The sequence below is a fragment of the Thermobia domestica genome, chromosome 3 (genome assembly GCF_964235325.1).
Source record: "Thermobia domestica chromosome 3, izTheDome1.hap1.1, whole genome shotgun sequence".
In the NCBI taxonomy this organism is placed as follows: Eukaryota; Metazoa; Arthropoda; class Insecta; order Zygentoma; family Lepismatidae; genus Thermobia; species Thermobia domestica.
The window spans coordinates 14,845,058-14,871,770 of NC_137456.1; the positions used below are offsets into that span (position 1 = coordinate 14,845,058).

Sequence of the window (26,713 nt, forward strand, 5' to 3'; positions counted from 1 at the left end):
CTCTGAGGATGTATCTGGTAGCTTATAGTAAATAAACAATAACGACATAATATATCTTCACGAAACGTGTGGGTTAATTTAACTACAGCCTTACAGTCCCAATAGATACCTAAAGTTTTAATATCAATTTCCTGACTTTTAAATACTATTTTCGTATAGTTTCAGTTTTCAATTTTCTCATGTATGTTCCCACCGAGAACTGAACCTGAGATCACATGAACAAATGCGAAAATGTTAAATATTTTTGAATACTTTAATATACAAAACACAAAACGCTTCAATGATACGATGCATGGATATGTTTTGGTTACGTCCTGCAATGTATGATTAAAGAAGCCAGGAGGGTGAAGAAAAAATAACAGGCATCTCTTTTATATTTACTCCTTCAACAAACTCCCGACCTCAGAAGGGCAAGCCATAAGTTAGGTAATAAAGTCATACAACGAACATAACCATATCGCTCTCCTGAAATTCTCGTGTGTATGTTTAAAAATCTACTGCTGTTCCACGCCAACCAGTCTATATTTTTTGTTGTCTATACCTTCCAAGTGAAAGATATTCAGTATTACATTTGTTGATGGTTGGATTAGAGTGAGTCAAAAACTACTGTTAATAAAGAGTGTTTTGTCTAGTATTCCTGCGATTAGAAGGGCCTTATCTAGAAGATATTTCATTTGTATATGAGAAAAGGAGAAATTTTATTTTCTAAGAATAAAATAAATATTTTCAATGTGAAGAGGAGCTAAACAGAAGAATTTGTTACCATTTACATCAGTTTTCAAACAGTTCACTATACTCTGAAATGGAAAGAAATCAAACTTGGAAACATTTTACTAAAGAGACTTCAACAGAAAGTGCAACATGTAAATATTGCAAGGTTAAAATAAAATAATAAAGAACAAAGGTAGCACAAACGTGTTATGGAAACATTTAAAAGCACAGCAATCTACCATATCAGTGAATCCTAAAAAACTGTTTTAACGAATTTTAGATATTCAATTTTATCATCACAATTTCAGATGCAGGTTTGAATACGAATCAAGATTGAGATTCGAATTTCGGATCCAGATCCGGATCTGAGACTCGAATCCGAGATCCGGATCCGAAAATTTTTGGCCGTCCCTAGTGTAGGCCGCACAGGCCACAGGCAGGCGCAGTGTTGCCACACTTGGTACAATTGTACCAAATTCAACCCTTTCTGTCATTCATTGGCCCGTTGGTACCACGCTGTATTTTCAGCCCGTTTTGTGAAAAAGTTGGTACAATTCTACTACCCAATTCAGCACCATTTAACAAATACTTGTCACATTTTCAAAAGTATCAGTAAGACTTTTCCTACATCTCACGTTACTGATACTGTGTGCTAGACTCAAAAAATACTGTTGAACATTCATTCTGAGACGTTGCACCGCATAACGCTACGAATTTTGTGTGGAAAATTCGTAATTCGAACTATACCAGAAATCAAATGACACTAGATGGGCGCAACCACGTCGCGCATGAAGGAGTCGAGAAATATGGCCATAATACCGTTTTGGTTTAATTATTGGTCACTTTGAAATAGAAGCACGTTTGGTTTCCTTACAATTCATATCGAAGATGATAACTGTTTTCCCTTTTAATTTGCGGCCTCTGTTATTCTTCGTACGTGCGAGAAAAGTTTCATCAACGGTTGTTCGGAGTCCCCCTATTTGGATGTTTTTAAAAAGTACCGTAATTGTTTTTAGAAAGAGCACTTTATGATTTGAACTCTTGGAAGTGGAGGATTGAGTATTCTAGAACTTTATCTCTTTTAGTTTCGTGTTATAAAGCCATATAGGCATATTACACTGGTATGAGATGATGAATTCAGCCCTTTTTGTTTCAATTTGGTACTATTTTTCAGCCCACTCCAAAGCTAAGACTGTGGCAACACTGGGCAGGCGCGATTTTAAACTGTTTATATGATAGTATATTTTACTTTTAATGATCGGAAATATTGTGAGTGATGGATTCGGCGGGAATATATACTCATATGTTAAAAAAAAGAAAAATAGAGAATGACTACCTCAATTTGTGTAGATTATGTCTATTGAAAACAACTGCGAAAGTAAATATATTTAGTGATGAGGGTGAGGAGTTACGCGTGAAACACAAGATATTTGATTGTGTAACTATAATGGTAAGTACGGTGCAGATTGTCAATTATCCGTCTTAAAAAATAGTAATCTTTTGCATATAAAATAAAACTTTAAGGTCATTTCAATCGTATTTCTGGTCAATATGTATAAACAGCAGGGTTACTAGTGTGAAGGCATTAGAAGTTTTTAAGAAAGGATGTTACACCTGTTCTATGCCGAAAAGTCGTCTGCTGTGAATTTAACTGGGCGTAGCCGTATCGATTACCGGTAAACAAACCGTTGCTAGAGTAGTTGTTACAGTACGCTAGTTCCTACGCTTATGATAAGTTGCAGCTTAATAAAGATGATAAAACTAAAGCTATACCTAAACAACAATTTATAATGTTCAGGTTTAACTAATAGTGAACTTTTTCCGTAACATGAAACAAGATCGGTGCAGTTTTAGGTTTGTGTATAGCCCGCTCCCCCCAGTTCTTTGTCACCGGAACTGGAAGAGTCACTACTACTACTACTACTGCTATTACTACTACTACTACTGCTACTACAACTACTACTGCTGCTGCTGCTGCTACTACTACTACTACTATTACTACTACTCCGACTACTACTACTACTTATATCGAAAACAACTCAACCAACCCCTGCGGGGCTTCTAACCCGTTCCTGCTACTACTACTACTAGTATTGCTACTAACTACCACTACTACTACCACTACCACTACTACTGCTGCTGCTACTACTACAACTACCGCTACTATTACTTATACTAAAACTCCATACCACAAGATTTACATCTTAAATCTTGATAGCCTGTGATTCCGATTCATTATGAACTAATATGAATCGTTAGAATCACTATGATTCGTTAAAAATCACTGGGGGGAGCGAGCTATACTCAATCCCAGTTTTACTATACGGGTCCACAGATTGTAAAATGTACGGAAAAATTTGCGGAAGTCGTCAATTTGCCCATTTTATGTTGAAAATAGAACCCAACAAACTCCTGCGGGGCTTCTAACCCGTTCCTACTACTACTTCTACTCGTCTTTCTACTACTACTACTTGTACTATGGATCCACATAGTAAAACTGCACGACAAGATCAGATACAGGTTATGTTTAGGTACTGCAAATTTTCCAAAACTGGTATCTTTTAGTTTCTCGGAGTATGTTTAGTACAAGGGGTCCAGAAGCACGTAAAAAACACAAAATTTACAGGAGAAATGAGTGATGCAAGTACTTAGACGTAACATAACGTAGCCAAATCTAAGCTAACTTAACATAAACTAACGTAAGCTAACCTGAAGTAACCTAAACTAACGTAATATTAGTAGAAATAAGCGAAATTCTATCATTTTTTGGAAAATTATGCGGGACTCCTACACTAATATAACATAAACTAAACTAACCTAACGTAACCTAAACCAGCCTAAACTAACTTAAACTAACCAATTCTACCCTAAACTAACCGGATGTGAACACAAATTACCAAAATAATAACATTTTTTAGAGAAAAGAGCTGGACCCCTTCTGCTAAGCATAGGCCAGTTTCTCTCCCAAACTTGCACATATAAGATCTCCAGTTTTACTTACCGATAATTCATAAAATATGGCTGAACGAGCGAAAGCGAGTGAAGGGGTTAGTAGGTCCACAGGGCTCGTTGTCTTCTATGTTTATCACAATTTAGGGCATTAGTGCTGTATCGCCGGACCAATTTGAAAATCCGATAAAGAACGAAAATGTACTGCATTCGGTTATATTTGATTGGATTACATTAAGTTACGTTAGATTACGTTGTATTAGGCGTGCAGTATTACTATACGGATTCGTAGTATTAGTAGCAGCAGTAGTAGTAGTAGTAGTAGGAACGGGTTAGAAGCCCCGCACGGATTGTTTGATTCTATTGTCGACATGAAATGAGCAAAGTAAAGACTTCCCAAATTTTATTCTGTACATTTTGCAATCTATAGATCTGTATAGTAAAACAAGTACACAAGTACACACTCCGCGGAATAGTCAATCCGCCTCAACATACAGCGCCGCTTAGATCATCAAAAACAACCAACAAATACAGTCACTTTCTTAACTTTTACTATTCCCATTACCTGACTTTCACTTTTCTTCCTCACAAACTTAAACAAATTCTCCAGTTGACCCGGTAAATTCCCTAAAATTGGTGCGGGGATACAGCACCTAACCCCCATTTAGACTAAAACAAGGTACTCTGTTTTGGAGCTGTGAAACGAGTTGGAAGAAATTCTAAATGCCATCCTCCAAAGGTTACATAAAATTGAATATTGCATCAAAAGACTTTTTTTTTTTTTTTTTTTTTTTTCAGGCGACTGAGTTACATAGTAATGTAGCTGTATTTTATCTTTACAGTGTAGGATTACTAGTATAAAATCGTTATAAGTGCTATACGACTTAGAAATAAATAAGTGCATATGTAAACAGACTGTATTATATATTATTTCCTGACGGTATACTACATCTGCACAGTATGTAAAAGTTGTATTTTTATTTTACAAGTGTAGAATTACTAGTTTCAAATCATTATGACTGCAATAGATAATGCCGTGTGTTTTCACTATCCTTGCTTAGATCATAGTTGCTATGAATGAAGCACCAACATCCTACGGATGCGTAACCACATAGACCCCCAGCTTCGCTTAGTCTATCTCTGTGAGATTCATTTATACTCGGACGGTGTATTTATATGCAAATCATGGAAAAATTGCTATTTTTCAAGAATTACTTCTTGGACTCCCTTCAGTTTCATCTATGCTAAGTAAAGTATTGTCATGTCGTTCAGCACAAATTTTTAGGAGGACAATAAGAAGAAATTATAATTGTTCCACAATTCTTTCGACTGTATACCTAATTTTATCATGAGCGAAGAAGGATTCTGTATATTTTATTTTATTTTATTTATTTTCTCCATAAAACCATAATACATGGTATTTGGAGGGTTCATAAAACCATAATACATGGTATTTGGAGGGTTCAGTACAGTACACAAGATGATACATATAAAAAGGAATACATAATACATATCGGTACATAATACTTAATGTGAAGAAAATCATCAAAACTTTTACATTACAAAAAAAAAAAAAAAAAAATTAAAAGTTTACAATAACAAAAATAGTATTAAGTGAAGGAAAACAAAAAAAAACTAATAAGAGATTAAAAATTTACATAATTTACCAGGATTTGCCAAATAAAAACTAATTTGTCAGTTTCCGACATTTTTTAGTCTTGCAGAAACTCATTTATGGAATAGTACGCGTTTTGTATTAAGTATTTTTTTTTTTTTTTTTTAGCTTTTTCTTAAACAACTTGTAATTGTTTTCAAGTTTTATTTCATTTGGTAATTTATTGTAGGTAGTGTTACCCATATGTCTGGGTCCATGCTGGACTAAGCTTAATCTTTTGAAATAGGACTTCTTATAAATGTTCCTAGTACTAAATCTGTGTGTTGTTGGAAGATCCTCGTTTATGTTTTTGATAAAACTAACTATTTCATATATATATATATATACACAATGACGCAAGAGGTAGTATTTTAAATTTCCTAAAAAATTGTTTACAGCTGTTTGTACACTTTAAACCTGCTATAATTCGTATTGCTCTTTGTTGTTTTAAAAATAGTGCAGAGCTTTCCTCAGAGTTACCGCAGAAAATAATTCCAAAACTGAGAAGTGGATGGATAAGCCCGTAGTAGACTTGTGTGAAAGTGTTTGTGTTTAAACTGTCTTTTAATATTCTTAAAGCATACAATTTTGAGTTAAGTTTATGTGATACTGCCTGAATATGTTTTGCTCATTTAAAGATTTTCATTAATGATAGCTCCTAAGAATTTAGTAGCACTTGCTAGTTGCATACATGTGTTTATTGTTGTTATCATGTCATCTTTTCTTCTTTCTTGTTGAATGGTGTGAAAAAATATATATTGAATTTTAATGTTATTCAAAACTATTTTGTTACTGCTAAACTATTTTTTTTTTTTTTTAATGTTTCAGTAACCTCTTCAAATTTAAGAGATAATGAATTTATATTCTTAGCTTTTATTATTATACTGGTGTCATCCGCATACAGTATTATATTTGTATCTGGTATGTTCGTTTGTAAATCATTTATATAAATTAGAAAAAGGAGCGGACCTAGGATGGAGCCTTGAGGTACTCCATGTCGGATTTCTCTGAGAGTTGATTGGAAATTCTGTAAATGTCCATTTGAAGTATTAGTGATTTCTACTGTTTGCTTTCTATCTTTTAAGTAGAACTCCAGGAGGTCAATCACTTGCCTCTTATGCCGTATTGTTCCAGCTTCTGTAGGAGAATTTCATGATTTACAAGATCAAAAGCTTTAGTTAAATCATAGAATATACCTAGTACTAGAAGTTTTTCGTTTAGTCCTTGCAGTATACTGTCAATAAGACTGAAAGTAGCTGAAGTAGTACTTTTGCATGTGAGAAAAGCGTGTTGGTGTTTTAATATAATATCGTGTTTCATGAAAATATTTAGGAGCCTGGTTTTGATTATATTTTCAAGGACTTTGCTAAAAGCAGGTAATACTGAGATTGGTCTATAATTTTCAGCTAAATATTTGTTACCTTTTTTAAGAAATTGTTTTAATTTTAGCTACTTTTAGTTTAGTAGGGAAGATTCCTTGCACAATTCATTCATTAAATAAATAAGAAAGGCGTGGTGCTAGTAGCTTGGCACCTTGTTTATTGATTTTTACCGGGATTTCGTCACCTGTGGCTTTATTATCATGCAATTTGTTTAATTGGGATAGAATTTCGTATTCGGTTATAGACCTGAAAAACATAATTTCAGGTACTCGTGATGTAGCCGCTTTTAATAGTGTGATAAGATCATCTGTGGTATTTGAGGTCCAACTTATCTGGGCAACTTCACTGAAATGTTTATTTAGGGCCTCACAAATGAGTATTGGGTCGCTAGTCAGTGTTCCATTAATATGTAGTTTGATATTATTTGAATATGTTTTTATTACATTCAATATTATACGTTATTCATATTTATTTGCCTGTTCATAGCTTACAATATGAAGACAATCCCCAATTAAGCATCACAGTTGTCAGATATGGTTTACATTCTCTATATGTTATCAGTAAGATAAGTTTCCACAGAGTAATAGCTTTTTTGTAACGGAGTATTTCTGAATATCCGTTTTTCTTTAATGTCCTTATACTTTGTTGGTAATTTGTTATATAATTCTATACAATTCATATATACAGTTTTGCTAAAATTTGCATAGTTCTACTGGATACTATACATATTACAATTCCGCCTAATATTGTATGAGTGTATCGTATTAGCTAATGTAAATAAATCCTTGTGTTCGATTACATACATAATTCTGCGATATATATATAAACTATGGAATGTCAATAATTTAGATTTTTTAAAAACATTTTACATGAGGATCGTTCAGGCATACTGATCATTATTCTAATATTTTTTTCTGTATTCGGAATGTACTAGCACTTATTCTCGAATTCCCCCAGAGTATAACACCATAGTTTATTATTGAAAAAACTTTGCTATAATATAAGGACATGACAGCTTCCTTGCAACCTACGGAATGCAAAGCAGAGTGAACTGAGTTTAGTATTAATGTATTCAACATGAGTATTCCATGTTAAATCTTCATTAATATATACTCCTAGAAATTTAATAGATGTTGTTTGACATAATTCTACAGTGTCTACAGTTATTGTTACAAGTTCATTTCTCTGGCCCGGATATCGAAATTTGACAATGTTAGTTTTTCCTAAATTCATAGTTAATTTATTCATGTTTAACCAACTCATAATTTTTGTTAGCGTCTTTGTAGTGAGCCTTTCTGCTTCATTTACTGAGTCTCCACTGACAAGAACATTTATACCATCAGCATACAATGTTGACTTCACACAGCCTAGACTGTTAACCAAATCATTAATATATACAACAAACAAAAGAGGACCCAATATTGATCCTTGTGGTACTCCTTTTTTACTTTCATTATAGATCATTTAAGCATTTTTCTTCTGCCATTTACCTCTTTACAGATGCCAACAGTTTGATTACGTTCAGATGAATACGACTTTATCCAATTGTTTGCCTCTGATGCCATAAGAATACAATTTTTCTAGCAAAATTCCATGCTCTATAGAATCGAACGCCTTAGATAAATCAACAAAAATATCAATTACATGCTTTCCTTTATATCCATTGCTACATCAGAGATGAAATTAAAGATCTTGCCACTTCCCATAAAGCTTTAGATTTACTTTGTGCAGTTGCAATTTTGTGTGAGAAAAAGTGAGTTTGACATTTCGTATCATTTTCTTGTATTGGCTTACAAATAACTTAATATTAGATTTCTGTCCTACCGAACTTTGTGTATGTCTAAGAAGTTGGCGTTTTAGTTTACTATATTGTTTGATTTATGGCGTTATTCACCCTTTATAACTCCTGTTTGAGCTTTTGCGCTTTACTTTCGGAAAGCATTTTTCGAAAACATTTAGAAGGATATTGGAAAAGTATTCAAAGAATTTGTCAATATTGTCTTTTTTATCTTCCCACTTTTCTTTCTCAAGTAAGTTTAGAAATTTACTAATATTTTTTGCGCTTTAAGACCTACAGGTAATTGTTTTATTGTTGTGATTAAATTTAGCTTCTAGTCTAATTTTCAGTAATTGACACGTATGGTCAGAGTGACCATCAGGTATCTAGTATTGAAAGTTTTCGTACTCTATATTCGTAACGGGCCGCGGTGGCTCAATGGTAGAGCGTTCACCTCTGGTGCTTGGGGTCCCGGGTTCGATCCCAGCCCCCGCCAAGTGAGCTTTGTGGTGAACAAACACCGTGCGCGTGGGTTTTCTCGGGGTTCTCCCGTTTCCTCCCACTTTCTTCATTCCACCATTTCATTCATTATTCATCATCACCGTCTCCTTTAGCCTAACCGGTATAACCATGGGACGTAAAACTTAAAGATTTCATTTCATTTTTTTCTATATTCGTAAAGGCATTATCAATAGCTGTTTGTGAGTGTGAAGTTATTCTAATGAAATGAAATGAAATCTTTGAGTTTTACGTCCCACAATTATGCTGGTTAGGCTAAAGGAGACGGTGATAATGAGATGAATAAAATGGTGGAGTGAAGGAAGTGGGAGGAAACGGGAGAACCTCGAGAAAACCCACGCACACGGTGTTTGTCCACCACAAAGTTCACGTGGCGGGAGCAGGGTTTGAACCCGAGACCCCAAGCACCAGAGGTGAACGCTCTACCACTGAGCCACCGCATTTTTTTCCTAGATGTGAAAAAGCAAATACACAAAAAATACATTTAAAAAAAAATTATCCAACAACTATGAGGTACAAATGTGGCAAACGAATTATGTTAAGACTCTTGAATAGAAACATATTAACATAAAAGAAACTTATGACTCTTAAGGAGGAATATGAGAAAGGTATATTACCATTAGAAATATAAGAAGACGGCAAACTTAATACGAGTGAGATATTTGTCACTGGCGATTTTTGCAAAGCATATCTATGCATGGACGAACTCTTGACAGACACTGTCTCATGTCCAGTATTTCTTTCCAAAGGAAAAACGAACAGCGTTAAAAGCAACTTTCCAGCTTTAAGTGTGAAATCAAGTCGACTGGCGATAAATTTTTATTTTTTTCTTACGTTTTTTTTTTTTCGGAAGATCTTGAAAGGCATCCGCTGTGCTAGGAATTCTTTCATACGATGAAATCTGTCAATGCGTGCTTGTGTACAATGAGAGAACTCGTTGTGTAAACTAAGTTATCTTTATCAGATAAAGCGAATTCACAGACGGGATTACATAGCAATTCTTTACATTTTATAAAGTCTTTTGTTAACATAAATTTGTTGATAAATCCTTTCTACGTTCCATTCACCTTCTATGACCAACAATATTAAAGTGACAGAAATAAGGGACAATTGTTGGTGGAAGTTTAACTTTGATTGTCCACAAATGATTTTAAACGAAAAATCTTGTTTACCATAAGTAGGATATATTAGCTAAAGTTTAGGATGAAGTAGGATAAATTTTATTCATAAATGTCACTTTGCATTTTCTTTATTTCAGGTGGCTGAAAACGATTCTTTGCCGAATTATATATGTACCTTTTGCGTTGCAAGACTGGATGCGTTTTATGACTTCAAAGAAATGTGTCACCAATCTGAAGAACTTCTGCGCTCATATTTATTGTTAAGACAAGAGGGCTCTGTCACGCCAAATGTTGAAGTAAAGTGGTTTCTAATATTATACAAACTATATCTCTATTTATACAAATGTTCATTCATTTCTGTGGCTATCTTTCATAAAACATTTTTCAGTAATTGAATATCTTCCTATCATATTGTTTTCTTTACGACTAATAACACAGGGCCGCATAGGTTCTGTTGCTTTTATAATTTTGGGTGTTTTATATGTATTTGAACATGCTGAAACCGAAACTGGTACTAGTTTTTTCATATCACGTAAGAATTTCTTACAATTCACGATTTATATATGTTGATTGCGGCATGCATGTTTAAGTGTAATTCAATTGATTGACGCTAGATGTCACAACAACGTGGTGATAGTATCCATGCGGTAATAACAATGAATGTGTTTTAAATTTAAGGAAGTTTAATTTAATTAAATTAACGAAAATTTACCTGCATGAATATTTAAAATATTTCTATATCAAACCTTGTTATCTCATTTCAAATAAATTTCATATTTAATTATCGCAAGTCTTAGATGTGCTTCAATAGTATGAAGTGTTAATATCTAGGACTAGTTCTCTTTTGTAGTTCGTTGAATACTGTGTTGCCATGGCATCTCGTGGTTGTAAGAATAGACCAGATTTATTTTGTTACATCTGTGGTGAATTTGTTCCACACAAACAGAGACAGAATATTACAGATTTTGTAAGAAGGGCATATTTCGCATACTTCCGTATGGAACTTGGAGATCAAGATAAATCGTGGACTCCACACAATCTGTGTAGATCTTGTGTGGAATCGTTGCGGAACTGCAGCACTGGAAAGCGGTCATCTATGCCATTCGCAGTACCAATGGTGGGGAGAGAACCCAAAAACCACAGCGATCATTGCTACTTCTGTTCCTCTGAAATTGTAGGACACAATACTCGAAACAAGACAAAGATAGTGTATCCCAATGTTCCCTCTGCAATGAGACCTGTGCTGCACGGCCTAGACTTGCCTGTTCCGACACCTCCATCAATTCTTGAGTTTGTAGGCCTAAGTGATCCTAGTTCGTACAGTGATTCAGTGGAAAATAGTGAAATAGAAGATGAAGTTTACAACCTCCCTAGCGGATCTCGTGACCTTATACCACTCACTCAACGCCAGCTCTATGATCTAGTTAGAGACATAAATTTGTCTAAAGAATTTGCTGACCTTCTTGGTTCCAGACTTACTGAAAATAACTTGCTGGCCTGTGGAACATTTTCCTGGTACAGATATCGGGAAAAATAATTTGTGCAGTATTTTTCAAAAGAAGGTTCTGTCGTGTTTTGTTGTGTGTCAGGTTTGTTGATCAGGTTAAATTTCCCTTGCCTTTCTAGTGATTGGAGATTATTCATTGACTCAAATAAAACAAGTTTAAAATTTGTTCTGTTACATAATGGAAATAAGTCCCACTCAGTTCCTTTTGCTCATTCTGTGTCATTAAAAGAAACATATGACAATGTGCAATTTATTCTTAATAAAATTAAATACGACGCACATGGTTGGGTGTTGTGTGGAGATTTGAAGATTTTGAGCATTGTACTTGGGCAACAAGGTGGGTATACAAAAATACCATGTTACATCTGCGAGTGGGATAGTAGGACACGAAATGACCACTGGGGAAGGAAACACTGGTCATTACGGAAAACACTGAACGAGAGATCAAAAAGATCATTCAACAAAATTTAGTCAGTCCTGAGAAAGTTATACTTCCTCCTCTTCACATAAAATTAGGATTGATGAAACAATTTGTTAAGGCACTCGACAAGAAAGGCGAATGTTTCAAGTTCATATGCAACAAATTATTCTTCACTTTAATGTGCCAAAGTGCAAGAAGGTGTCTTCGTTGGTCCAGACATTAGGAAGTTAATGCAGGATAAAAACTTGCAACAATGACTAATGCTGAAAGGGATGCTTGGATAACATTTAAAAGCGTGGTGGTGAAATTCCTGCGGTACCACAAAAGTATTGATTACAGGTAGTTGTTGAGAATGTATTACTTAAATTTCAAGAACTGGGTTGCAACATGAATCTCAAGTTGCATTTTTGCATTCTTATCTTGATTACTTTCCACCAAATCTCGGAAAATTAAGTGAGGAACAAGGCAAACGGTTCCACCAAGACATGAGGGATATGGAGAAAAGGTATCAGGCACTTTGGAGTGTTAGCATGATGGATTACTACTGTTGTACATTGCACAGAGAAACTTCACAAGAAAATTAGGAAAGCTTATAAGAGAAAGCTTGCTAAAAAGATGTGAAAAATAAGTATGTTATATGACTGTGTTGATTTCCATTTTACAACGTATATATATTTATGTATATATTTCCATATTATATGTATATATGTAGTAATCTGTATGTGCAGAGAATCTTATATTCTTTTCTTTGTCTGTCTGCATTCACATTAAACAAAACATGTTCAGTTATTTAGCATAATAAGCTATTTAGTCTGCTAGAAGATAAGAAATAAGGTATAATAAAGCAGTATTGAATACGGAAGAAGGCCCAAATTTTGACATTGATTTGTAAGAAAACCTTATGTGACAGGGAAAAACGAATTCATTATTCGTAATCAGCTAGGAACAAAGAATTAAGTTCACCTATTAATCGAAAAACAACATGAACTTTTTTTCAATTTGCAGCCCTGTGTAATTGGTTAATTCTATTTCATATTGAAAATATTAGTGCGCAGTAAGAGAATGGGTGCTGTGTTCTCGCATGTATAACGCGTTCTAGAAATAGGTTATCGGTTTTTATAAAAAGAAAATCTGTTTTGCCCATCCATAGTAGTAATTAATAAAACATTAAGCTGATTTGTCACCTGTTTCACCTGTGTTTGTTTATCTCTTCATTCGTAAACATACTTGGAGTAAGAAAAATGACAACATTTAAAACTGTGTCTTGAAATCGTAGGTACCAACAAATCTTAAATCTGTGCCTTTAAAATTTTACCGTGCGGTCCATATAAAAAAATCGCTTAATGTTTTAACGACTTCTATACCTGTTTCTATGTACCTGATTTAACGAAACTTTCCTTCATTTTTATAATGTGCATGTTTTTGGAAAGTACAGTTTTATTAAGTATTCAATATACATTTTATCAAAACATTAAGAGGCATAATCACTGCGAAATTAAAGTGCCGGCAATTTTACAGTAATTATGTGATATGTTCAAATAGATAAAAGATAATAAAAATGCGGAACAAAAGCTCGCTAGACAATACTATTTTGCATGAGGTACCGTTATCACAAGTCACCTAGTAGCTTTCCGCTTGCAGCCATTTATAAACGCGAAAATAAATGCCGATTTTCTAATGCTGGGAATCGAAAGCAAATAAGTGAGTCGTGATAACGGTATCTCAGGTAAAATAATATTGTCTAGCGAGATTTTGTTCCACTTTTCGATTATCTTTTATCTATTTTCAGATTCACGTAATTACTGTAAAATTAGTGGTATTTTAATTTCGCCCGAGATGGGGCCTCTTAAGCAAAGTATTTGTACAGGGTTCCCGCTCGTCCTGGAAATCCTGGAAATGTCCTTGAAAATGCATTTCTGTCCTTGAAATTTACAGAAATACTGAATGCCAGATTTTTGATAATTATACTGAAGATTTTAATTGATTGCTCTGTTTTTATGCTGAATAATAATTTGTCATGATCCTGCATGTGTGGGTGGTTGATGGGCTTTCTTTCTTCCAACAAGGTGGTTGGCTGGGAGAACATCTCTCTTCTTCTTTCATTCACTAGTCTGTCAACCCATTCTTGGATGCTGTCTTCACTAGCACTATCTTCCAGAAACTGTGCTTTGTACAACCAGTATCAACCCTGCATAATCAGTCTTATTTTCGCAACAGTACTTACTCTTCCATAAATGTCATATGAATCCTATTTGTGACAACGTCATAACCATATGAAACTCAACCCCTAATTGTTTGTAAATTTGTTCGGTGCACAATTAAAATGTCATGTAAAAAGAGTGAAAATACATGGACTGGATGTGGGTGGATTGGATGGCAATAAAGGGAGTTGGGAGGCCACCGAAAAAAAAAAAACAGCACATTACGCTCCGCTTTTTGTATTTAATTATTCTCTATTAATACTGTACTTGCATTAATATTCACTGCATACGCTACCTACTTTTCATTTCACTATAGTGAGTTTTGAACCTACAGTTGCAATCCTGTGATATCTTCCTGTGTCGAAGTCCTGGAAAATTGGTGATTTGTCCTAGAAACGTCCTGGAAATTTTTTTGGTAAAGAGAGTGGGATCCCTGATTTGTAACAATGTCAATTTTACAAACTAACCCAATACTAATAAATAATAACATAAGAAAAATACAGTGTAGTTGGAGTTAATAGGGAATGCTGATGAGAATGTGCAAATATAACTTGAGTTTCATTGTAGCTTTCCGTCCGACCGTGTCAGAACTTCGATGGCGAATATCCTCTGCTTGATAAGGAACCTTTGGACACAGCCCATGAAGTGAGGACGGTTGGAGAACCTGAGGGTGTAGTAATTAAATCGAAGGATACAGGTGATATGAAAAGTTCACAGGATAAATGTGAGGTTGAAAAAACGACTAGACCCGTAGATGACAACGTGCACCGTCCTACACGGAAAACTTCACCTGACAAGAGTAGAGAAGCTTCAAACAATAATGATGAAATTGTCATGTCTGAGGAAATAAACAGTGGTGAAGTGCCATTTGCTGAACACAGTTTTTTCAGTGGTTTAAATTCAGCTGATGGAAGAGGACATATAAACAATGATACTATGGATGTTAGAAACATGGAGGGGTAAGTAGAAATAACTAGTCTTACTTCTGTACTCTGTGTCTATCTCTGCATTTTTGCTTGCGGTGGGTTATACCGCCCCCACTTTTCTGAGATTTATCGTTTAACTAAAAACACACTTTTAAATACATTGATTGTTGTTAGAAATATGTATATATCAGGTGTTCTAAAAATGGCGCCCACGGAGTACAAAGCAAGTCAAAGCGAAAAATATATATAATTGTATATCTTTCGGGTCTTCGTATGGAGACACGGATTGCATTATGTGGCAACGTCACAGACCTCAGAGGAGATGTACCAATCCATCAAATAGTTACATGGATTCATTCCAGATGGCAGATGTATAGACGCTCATACTAACACCACTTATTATCGTAACAATGGGTGTAACTGCATGATGTTGGAGCAATGTAATGTTTCTAAGTTAATGTGCGATTGCCACACAGTGAAATATTGATTTCCCGTAGCGACTGAAGGAGGCCCTGAACCGTGTATCATTACATAGCATTTTCGCTTCATTTTGACCTGAATAATAGCGTTCGACGCCATTATTAGAACACTCGCTATATATACACAAGGTGTTCTAAAACAACACCGACAACGTTTGGGAGGTGATTCCTGACACCAAAATAAGACAAAAAGTATAGACCAACCTGGGTGCACAAATGCTTCCTTTCGGAGTTATAGGCTGCCGAAAACATGAAAAAAAAAAAAAAATTAATTTCAGAGGTTCATAGCTCCAATACTATGGGACCCACCGTAGTCGGGTCAAGACTTCACTTAGGAACTAATATGTGCCCTATCCAAATATCCATGTTTCAAAATCCTGCGGTACTTTCGTAACAATTTTTATAGAGGGAGTTTCGCTCCGGTCACATTATCTGAAGTACCCACCTCTATAAAAATTGTTACGAAAGTAAGTAAGTACCTACCAGTAGCGTCTTCTCTGGGTGTGCAAGTCGTGTGTTAACGCCCAACGAAAAATTAAGAAAAGAGTATTTTAATTTAATTAAACGATCGTGAGAAATAGGGATTTTTTTCACTTGTCAACGGGACAAAATCAACTGTTGAAGTGCGAAAGAACCGAGAAAAGCTACACGATCTCCGTTATGTTTTGAAGAGGCACCTCTGCGAGTAAGTCGTTGGCCACGCTCGCTCGCTTGCTTGCTTGCTTGCTTGCTTGCTCGCTCGCTCGCTCCAGAACCACCTCGTCCGGATTAAGTTGAATTATTTCCGGCATTTTTTTCTTACATTCCTGATAATATAAATCATTGCACGGTGCGGCTTTTTACACTAGATTCAAACTTGTTACCCTATAGTTTATTGAGTTAACACAAAGTGGAAGTGTGGGGGCGCGATAGCAGAGCGTTCACCTCTGGTGCAAGGGGTCCTTGGATCGATTCCAGCTCGCACCAAGTGAACTTTGTGGTAGACAAACACCGTGTGCATGAGTTTTCTCGGAGTTCTTCCACTTTCTTCATTCCACCATTTCATTCATTTCTCATCATCACCGTCTCCTTTAGCATAGCCGGCATAACTGTGGGAAGTAAAACTTAAAGGTTTCATTTCATTTCACAAGGGGAAAGTATGTTACTCTTCCTATTCTTCAGTGTTATCGCAGCCAGGGATTTTAGCGTTACACGTTCTTTCGAGCGGTTTATTAAATAGTACTTTTTGCTTTGTTTCTGTTCAGTAACAAATGGCTATTTTTTACATCTTTTTTAAAAGCCAGAAGTAGCATATTTTTCCAGTACATTTTTCATTTTAATTTTTACAGTTATTGTATTTTTAACGGCCGCAAAGAACCTGCGATAATCCGGAAGTAGGTTTTCCAGCTGCTATAACACTCAAAATTTAGCTCTCAATGAAAATTTATAATTGATCATAAAAGAACACATTTATGATAGATTTAAAATGTAAAATAAAAAAAAAGTACATATACAATTCTCGGAAAGTTTTTGTGCTTAAAAGTTCAGCGCTAAGTGGTTAAAAAGAAAGAAAAAAAATAGAAAAAAATACTCGACAACCACAAAGCTGATCATTCTCCATGTGTATAAAAGGTTTTTTTTTGTGAACAGAAGCGCATTAAAAAAAAAAAAGATGTTCTTCTGTCTTTGAAATTACTACTGAAACAAATGTACAAGTATCAGTGCTACGCTTATCCTTATAAATGTACATATTACCTTAGTTTCCATTATCATTGTCAGTGACAGTCCGGTTACTTATTGATATTCATAATGAATCCCAATTACAGAATATAATACTTACTCTTAGCTGTGAAATACATTTCTGAAATGTAACTATTTTACATGTAATCCAATATTTATATCATCAAGGAAAATTATTTTCTTGAAATGTTCAGAAGACGTTCAATTATATCTTTCAGATATTCTACATAAATCTTTTCTTCTAGTCAAGGGTATACCCAAATCTATTCTTCTTTCTATATTGCTTTCTGGTCAAGGGTATACGTGAGAAAAAGCTGCAGTTTTGTTTAGGAAATGTATATGCTTAAAAGTACTACACTTCATAGTTGTGATGTGTTTTATAATTTATAGTAACTTTTTTTTGCAGCATTGGGAAGAATTCCCATAGATAAAACATTATTTCAGGCTAATAATAAATATATCTGTGAAAAAAATATTTATACCTAATTATTATCTTTGTTCTAGTGATAGCAAAACCCTTACAATTTCACGTTTATTACTTTCATTATTTTGTGAATTTTTAATGCATTTCCTTGCATTTTTGTATAGTTTATTTCTTTTTTTTCTTTTCTTTATTCTTTCTTTTATTTTATTTTGTTGTATGGATTTCAATCTCTTTTCTAAACGACATCTCCAGGTAGTAATTTTTCTTGCTTATTGTTAGAATGGCGTCACTGCAAATATATCACAGAAAATTACAAATAAATGAATGACTAAAAAAAATGTTACTCGTTAGTAAAAACCAAGAATGAAGAATACCAAGTAATATATATATATATATATATATATATATGTATATAGTTGTAGATTTTTCTACTGATAAACTGTAGGAATAGATTTACAGCTGACAGCAACCCAAGAAAGCTCTCTTCTATTAGAAATGAAATGAAAATGAGATCTACCAGTTTAGCGTTCTACGGTTATTCCCTTTAGCCTAATGGAGATGGATGATTAAAAAGAATGAATGGTAATGAAAAATTAGTGAAATGAAAATGTAGGACTAAAAGGGAGTACATTGATTATCGTTGTCTGTGGAATTTTCTCGGTATAGTCCCGTTTCCTCCCACATTGTCATTCTACTAATTCTCCCATCATCTTTCATTTGCCTTACTCATCGTCTTCCTTAGCATGAAAAGAAATAATCGTGGAACGTTAAACTGCAAGATTTCTTTCTCATTTTGATTTATTTCATAATTTCGTTTAAAAATATGTCTTCGCTTCACAGTTAAAACAGAGATAAGTTATTCATTTCAAAAGTGTCTGAGGTAACGCAGCTTCCCTTTCTCGCCCTGTAGTGTTCATTGGTGAGATGGTTCACACAAGAATTTATTTTCTAATACCAAGTTATTGACAAATAACTTACATATTAATAATATAATACAAATATATTATACTAACGAACACGCAGATTTATTCACCTGCGAACTAGACTACACGAACATGCCATGGCGGAATGATAAGGCAAAAAGAAAGAAAAAAAAAAAAAGGATTGAGTTTGCAATTGTTAAAATATTCTTTTCATCCCTTAAGAATAGAGTCATATTAAGTAAAGACATATTTCAGAGATTTATGATGTTTCTCTTAGAAGGGAATATAAAAGGCGGGAAGAAAAGTGTGGGGCTGCAATTGTTATAATAATGTGGCTAAAGCTCGAAATCCCTTAAGATTAGACATGCATTAGGGATATGAGACGTGCGAGATCGTAGGCCGAGAAAATGCGGGGGTTCGGGGGCGAAGTCTTCGGCTAGCCGAGGGCTAGTATATATAGATATACGTATATATAAATATTCGATTTTTCGTGTTTGCACAAGTTTAGCGCCCCTGTTCAGCAGCTAGGTTTTATGAGATGTTGACCTACAGTTTAAAGGAATCCAACCCACCATAATGCGTTTTTAATTATTTAGTGCTCTCCCGTCGGGAATCGAACTCGAAATAATGAACAACGCTAATCAATAGGATATACGCGCTACTCACTAGGGCACATACAATCGATGTTGAATAGAGCACTTGGAGAGGTTTATTTATTACATATTATTTGTATACTTGATCGTAGTTCCCATCAATCTGGAAAAGTCAGGGAATTCAGCTTACTCGTAAGAAGTCCTGGAAAAGTGAAGGAATTTCATGAAAAGCGAAAACACCTGACAAGTCAGGGAATTTTATGTACAGAATTTTACCTCTTAGAACTTATTTCTCTCTTTGCCGCGCCCGGCTATTTGGTATAATTTTTTATTATTATTATTATAAAATAAAGGAGCTTGTTTTGCAAAACTGCCCTACACACACAAACACTATACATATACAAGGATCATTGCAAAAGCCGTGTCAACTATTCTTTTTCTAGAAAATGGTAACGAATTAAAAAGTTTTGAAACATGCAAATGGAAGGTTAGTTCATATATAAACATTACATGTAGGGAGATGGATGAACACACACACCACCATAAAGATATAGCACGAGAAAAAAGACGGAAAAAATATTGTCGTTTTAAAAGTGTTTCTGCCAATTGCAACTGTATACAATAGTACATTACAAACTACGTGCATTCCATGTAATCAGGAGTCTCCCCAAGAATCCACAAGATGGCAAGGACTTTAAGATGTCACAAGTACGTTTTCCTGCCCTGTATTATTGTGTGCTGTTGTAATTGAGAGTAAAATACATTTGAACAACACAAATTTTTGTCTTTCCTCTCGTTCTATATCTTTATAGTGGTGTGTGTGTTCATCCATCTCTCTACATGCAATGTTTATATATGAACTAACCTTCCATTTGCATATTTCAGAATTTTTTAATTCGTTACTTTTGAGAAAAAAATTGTTGCATGACTTTTGCAATGACCCTCGTATATATATATGTATGTATATACATAATAGATGAGAAACCCGTAGTTGTAAAAAAAAATAGGTTTTTTACATTACATATAGACCAGAAAATCTGTAAGTCATGACTTGGAAAACTCGGGGAATTCTGCTCTCCAAATAAGTTACAACCTTGTTGGGGCTATGATTGTTCTGCTGTTTATGTGTGCTAGTTTACGGAATTGTTTATAATTTTTTTTATTATTATTATTATCAGTAGTAGTAGTAGTAAAATCATGACAGCTATAGATATTTCTGTATATTAAGAGTAACTGGAAACCCTCAAGTAGCCGAATATTTATATACAGGGAAAGCTTAGTATTTTTTTTTAATGAAAAAAAAAATGAAATACTTATACTAAATTGTGGTTTTATGTAAAGTATCGTCATTTCCATATTTGAGCTGGTAGTAATAACCTTTAAAGTCAATATTAGCATATAGAAAGTCTTTACCTCTTGGCCACAGTTTGTTTTTGTGTATGGTAAAGGATGCAGCTTGTTTAACAATTTAACGGTTTCTACTAAACAGAAGTACTTGTGCTTGGTACCGTATTGTGTGAACTCGATCAACCAAACTCTTCCCATTTCTGAATATCAAGGGAAGAAAGATAAACCTAGGATCAGTACTGAAGAGCAGAAGAATTTAGTGGTGTAATGTATTAAATGCTTTAGTATTACTATTAAATATTCTGCCTTTTGGAGGGTCCTGGGACTAATGAGAAATTTTTTTTCTTTTCTTCTTTTTAATTTTCAGTTTGGGCCTGGAAATATTTCTTAACATATTTCTTGATTTTCAGCTTCCTCTTTTAACGCCCAATATTTTCTTCTGTTTTTCAAATCATTGATCACTTGTGTTCTTTTTCTTCCTATTTCTCGCTTTCCTTCCATCTTTCCTTCTATGGCGGTATGAAGAAGAAAATTTCTTCGCAAAATGTGTTTAATCCAATTGGCCTTTCTACGAAGGCTGGTGGCTAGAAGCATCCTCTTCTCTCCTATCCGTTTTAAAACATCTTCGTTTGTTACTCTTTCTGTCCGTTTTATCTTCTCCCTCTTCCTCCAACACCATATTTCGAAGCTCTCTAAATACTTCTTCTCTAACTTCTGTAATGTCCAAGTCTCAGAATCATAAAGTCCAATATTCTATATATAGCACTTGACCAATTTCTTCCTAGTCCAATATTAAGCCTGCTAATTAAGAATGATTTTTTCTTATTCATTGCTTTTTGGCTATGGAAATTCTCGACCTGATCTCTTCGGTGCAGTACGCATCTTTCGTCAAAATACTTTCCAGATATTTGAAATGGTCGAACTCTTCAAGTACCCTTTGTTCTACTCTGACCCGTAAGGATGAATTTCCACGAGATATTCTCATGACTTTCGACTTTTCGATGTTGATTTCCATTCCATATACTGTAGTTTCCCAGTGTCAACTATTTTGTCAATCATCTTCTGTAGTCTTTCTTCGGGTCTAGCTATATAATAACCGTTAATGGGTATTTATTCACGGTAAAGCAGTTCACAGAAGGTATAACCCTGAAGATGAATCCTGGTTTTGATACTGCTCCTTGTCTTTTGATACGCATGAGTCGATTTATTATTTTTAAGAAATTATTGTTCAATAAAACATTAGTGCTTCGCTCTGCATGTCGTGCTACATCATTTATGACATTGCCATTTCTCATTCGTTTTAGGAGAGCTGAGTTGGATAAACATATGTTTGAAAATATGCATAGTCCACATTGCATTGAACCTCTGACAAACACTCTATCAAACAAATATATTCCAGTTGTTAGAAATGTTGCTGAAGATGATTCTCTTGTATTTGGCTGTGATGAGTGTTCCAAAACGTTTAAGAGGAAGGATGATTTACGTGAGCATAAGACAATACACACGGGCGAAAAAGCTGCTGATGTCAGATCTTTAACTGGTGATTTTATTGTATTTGGAGGGGATAAGTGTTCCGAAACGTTTAAGAGGATGGATGGTTTACTTGCGCATAAGACAACACATTTGGGCGAAAAAGCTGCTGATATGAGATCTTCAACTGGTGATTTTATTGTATTTGGAGGGGACAAGTGTTCCGAAACATTTAAGAGGATGGATGGTTTACTTGCGCATAAGACAACACATATGGGCGAAAAAGCTGCTGATGTCAGATCTTCAACTGGTGATTTTACTGTATTTGGAGGGGACAAGTGTTCCGAAACGTTTAAGAAAATGGATGGTTTACTTGCGCATAAGACAACACATATGGGCGAAAAAGCTGCTGATATGAGATCTTCAACTGGTGATTTTATTGTATTTGGAGGAGACAAGTGTTCCGAAACGTTTGAGAGGAGGGATGGTTCATATGCGCATAAGACAATCCACACGGGCGAAACAGCTGCTGATATGAGATCTTCAACTGGTGATTTTATTGTATTTGGAGGGGATAAGTGTTCCGAAACGTTTAAGAGGATGGATGGTTTACTTGCGCATAAGACAACACATATGGGCGAAAAAGCTGCTGATATGAGATCTTCAACTGGTGATTTTATTGTATTTGGAGGAGACAAGTGTTCCAAAACGTTTGAGAGGAAGGATGGTTTATTTGCGCATAAGACAATCCACACGGGCGAAACAGCTGCTGATGTCAGATCTTCAACTGGTGATTTTATTGTATTTGGAGGGGACAGGTGTTCCGAAACGTTTGAGAGGAGGGATGGTTTATTTGCGCATAAGACAATCCACACGGGCGAAACAGCTGCTGATATGAGCTCTTCAACTGGTGATTTTATTGTATTTGGAGGGGACAAGTGTTCCGAAACGTTTGAGAGGAGGGATGGTTTATTTGCGCATAAGACAATCCACACGGGCGAAACAGCTGCTGATATGAGATCTTCAACTGGTGATTTTATAGTATTTGGAGGAGACAAGTGTTCCAAAACGTTTGAGAGGAAGGATGGTTTATTTGCGCATAAGACAATCCACACGGGCGAAAAAGCTGCTAATGTAAGATCTTCGACTGGTAGTTCTCGTGTATTTAGTTGTGACGAGTGCTCCAAAATATTTAAAAACAATTCTAATTTACTTGTGCATAAGAGAATACACACGGGGGAAAGACCATTTATTTGTGATGTATGCAGTAAAGCATTTCGTCAACTTGGACACTTGCAAAAGCATTACTTACGTCATGCATCCAAGGAATCTTTTAAGTGTTCAATGTGTAATCGTAGTTTTCTATTGGAAACGCAACTGATGAAGCATTTACGGAAAATACATTTGATTCAAACTTTACAGGGAAACTGATATTATTATTATGCTTAAGATAGAATTCAAGAACTCTATTCTTCTGTTCATCTGTCACGATGCACGTTGGAAAAAAAAAAAAAAAAAAAACGTGCCAAGAACTCACACTTCTCGCAAGTCAGTGTTAAATGCACAGAAATAGTAACATCTTTACAAGAAAATAACGGAAAGTCACTATTCACTCGAATAACTGATTCGACCAAAACAGGAACAAAAAATATAAATTAAAAGGTGAACAACAATGAACACCCACAAAATATAAATGAAATAGTGTGGTACTTCACATTTTTCTACCTGGGAGAACTTTGAGCATGTGCATTCCCTGCGAATACTTACCAACAACAAGAAGGTGATGATTAACAATTAATAAATAAATTTAATTCACTAACTAATAAACTTAACTAACATACCTACCTACCTAACAAACAAACCACCACCACCAACAACAACAACAACAACAACAACTACTACTACTACTACTACTACTACTGCTGCTGCTGCTGCTGCGTTGTATTTACTTCAGGCGCAGCTAGAACGCCTAGTTGTTGTTAGTTTCAAAATCGTATATAATTGTAATGCATTTTTCATATATCTATGTATGAATATATCGCTGGAGGCTTATGTTAGCATTTGATTAAAGGCTTGTTATAATGGGTTTAAGCAGACTTTTTTTTTTTTTTTTTTTTTGCTTGTTTTGTTAACCGTCAGGAAAATGTATATATGTGTATATTTGAATGTTATTTTCTCGTGTGCAAAACATTAATTATTTTACTGTATTTCATGGTAGTAGTTCCTAATTTTTTTATGTATTCTTGAAGGCTGCATATTCAAGTTGTTTTGTGAGTTTATTCGTTGATTAACACTTATTATTGTATAGATCTCTTGAAGAACAACATGTTCTGATGTTCCTATTTCCGTGTTATATCTGCATATACTTGACATTTTTGTTAATTAGATTTAGTTTTTTAAACGTCATATTAAATGATATTTTATTGCCTTAATTAAAAAAATAAAATCTGACCAAAGTACATAACTTTTAGTAAATACGAGGGCTTATCGGAAAGTAAGGTTACAAAGCCTGCAGTGAAACGTGTATATATTATTTCATACAACCAATACAGCCAACAGATAGTACATACATTAAGTTATTTTTCGACATAGTCTCCATATCAGTTGAGGCACTTGTCGTATCATGGGATGAGTTTGAAGATTTCCTGTCCTTGCGTGTTCAGACATGTTATCACGAAGTGTTTTCCCTTCTTCGTCTGAAGCGAAACGACGGACTCCTAGGCGCTCCTTCAGGTACGGGAACAGGTGAAAGTCGCTTGGAGCGAGGTCCGGTCTGTAAGGAGGGTGGTCGATGATGTCCAAGCGAAACTGCTTCAACAATTTCGTGGTTCTCTGGGCTGTATACGTGCGCGAGTTGTCACTTTCTACACCATTCTGCGACATGCTGAAAAGACCTTGAAATTTCGGCCTTGTAACCTTAGTTTTTGATCCTCCCTCGTAATTGCCAAAGTTTGCGAATTTATATAAAATATATATTTCAATAGTATATTCCAGAACCGATTCTGTTATTGTTATTTACATTGTTTAACAGGGTGTCTATCGGTCACGAAAGTCACGAATGTCACGAAATCAGAAAACGGTCATGAAAGTCACGAAAAGTCATGAAATTTAGCGTTTGGGTTACGATTTTTTTTTAACTGTGCAAGTGTAAGTACAGATTGGAAAATTTTGTTCTGTAAAACGTCAAAATTTACAACCTAAAATGTCTATGGTCGGCTTTAGACGCTACCAAATCAGAAGCAAAGTACGTTTCTATCGCATGGATGAAAATTCGGCCGAATTCCCACCCGAATTCGCTATTGAAAATGTTAGGAAATTTTATGATTTGGTAAAGAAAAGGCCAAGAAAAAATCACGAAATTTCATTTTGCAAATTTAGTAGACACCCTGTTTAATCATTTTTGTCTTTTTGTTAACAACATATTTGTAGTTAATAAACGGCATAATATATGTTTTCACTTTGTTAACGCAATCATATATTTTACATACTTTGTTTTGTTTGAATTTGAACCCAATATTTTCCTCCCTTTCACTGAAAGCTTTATCCAACGGTAGAACTCTGAAGAAAATATCCAAGATTCTTTTTGTATACTTGCCACTCTGTCTTCTTGCTTGTATTCTAAGATAGTGAGAAGAATTTTGGAGCTGAAGTTAAAAATTAACTTCAAATACAAAGAAGAAAACAGAGCGGCAAGTATGTAAATAGAATCTTGATATTTTATTTAAAAGTATACCCCCAGATGAAACCTGCAGTGTAAACAAGGGAAATACTAGGTTCAAATTCAAATAAAATAATGCAAGGTATGTAAAAGTCTATATATTCTATATAATAAACGGCAGCTTTTATAGACGTTCCTATTCAAATAACACATTCATACGAAAGTGTCTGATAAATATACTGTTTTGCTCATTCTTTCTTAGAAAATAAAATTGACAAAAATATCGAGCATGCTAAAAAAAGTGTATAGTAATTTAAAAAAAACCTATGTATGTATGCATTTATATGCGTGACAGTTGGAAAGACAAGAAAGAAAAAACGTGAAAGTGATTATATTAAAAACTGCTTGTTACAGTACTTTTTATGGTATAATGAAATATAAAAATGCGAAACAGTGCTTGGTACACAAAATGGATGGAAACTACTTTGTACGAGGGTGATTCAGGAAGTAATGCCTCCAAGGTGATACGTATATTTGTGTGTGCAATATCCTCTCCAAATGGTGGCATCATTTTTCAATATGCCATACGAGCAACTTACTTGCGCTAACGCTAAACAGGTTTTTCATTCCGTCGGCGAAGAATTGTGGTAGCTTCTGGCGACACTATTGCCAAACTGTTGCTTCTACCTCCGCGTCGCAACTGTAGCGTTGGCCCTTAAGGTGATCCTTAAGTTTGGGGAAGAGCCAAAAGTCGCAGGGCGCAAGATCCGGACTATAGGCAAGATAAGGCAGAATGTCAACAACACTTTGCCAGCAGATGGGACAACTTTACATTTTTTTTTGACGGAGGAGAGGACATGTGGCGGTACTCCGACTGACGCTTCGTTTCCGGGTCGTAATGGTATATCCATGACCCGTCACCGGCGATGAAT

The 26,713-nt window shown here is 34.9% G+C and overlaps 1 protein-coding gene across 2 annotated transcripts; it reads left to right on the forward strand.

Moving 5' to 3' along the window:
- Positions 1-1,707: 1,707 nt before the first annotated feature.
- Positions 1,708-26,428, forward strand: LOC145682425 (uncharacterized). 2 transcript variants are annotated; one of them, XM_081754056.1, is made up of 4 exons: positions 1,708-2,161; positions 10,251-10,409; positions 14,810-15,201; positions 21,958-26,428. In XM_081754056.1, exons 1-4 carry the CDS (start codon positions 1,988-1,990, stop codon positions 23,552-23,554), a joined length of 2,322 nt encoding a protein of 773 aa, XP_081610182.1. In that variant the 5' UTR covers positions 1,708-1,987; the 3' UTR covers positions 23,555-26,428. The 2 variants fall into 2 exon arrangements, with proteins under 2 accessions (XP_081610182.1, XP_081610183.1); XM_081754057.1 differs by lacking the exon at positions 1,708-2,161 and adding an exon at positions 2,974-4,399.
- Positions 26,429-26,713: the final 285 nt, after the last annotated feature.

Excerpts from the sequence above, each read along its gene's own strand:
- LOC145682425 (XM_081754056.1), top strand. The coding sequence starts at position 1,988 with ATGGATTCGGCGGGAATATATACTCATATGTTAAAAAAAAGAAAAATA. Across the intron at positions 2,162-10,250 it reads TTGATTGTGTAACTATAATG|GTGGCTGAAAACGATTCTTT; the intron begins GTAAGTACGGTG and ends TCTTTATTTCAG. Across the intron at positions 15,202-21,957 it reads GATGTTAGAAACATGGAGGG|GAGAGCTGAGTTGGATAAAC; the intron begins GTAAGTAGAAAT and ends CATTCGTTTTAG.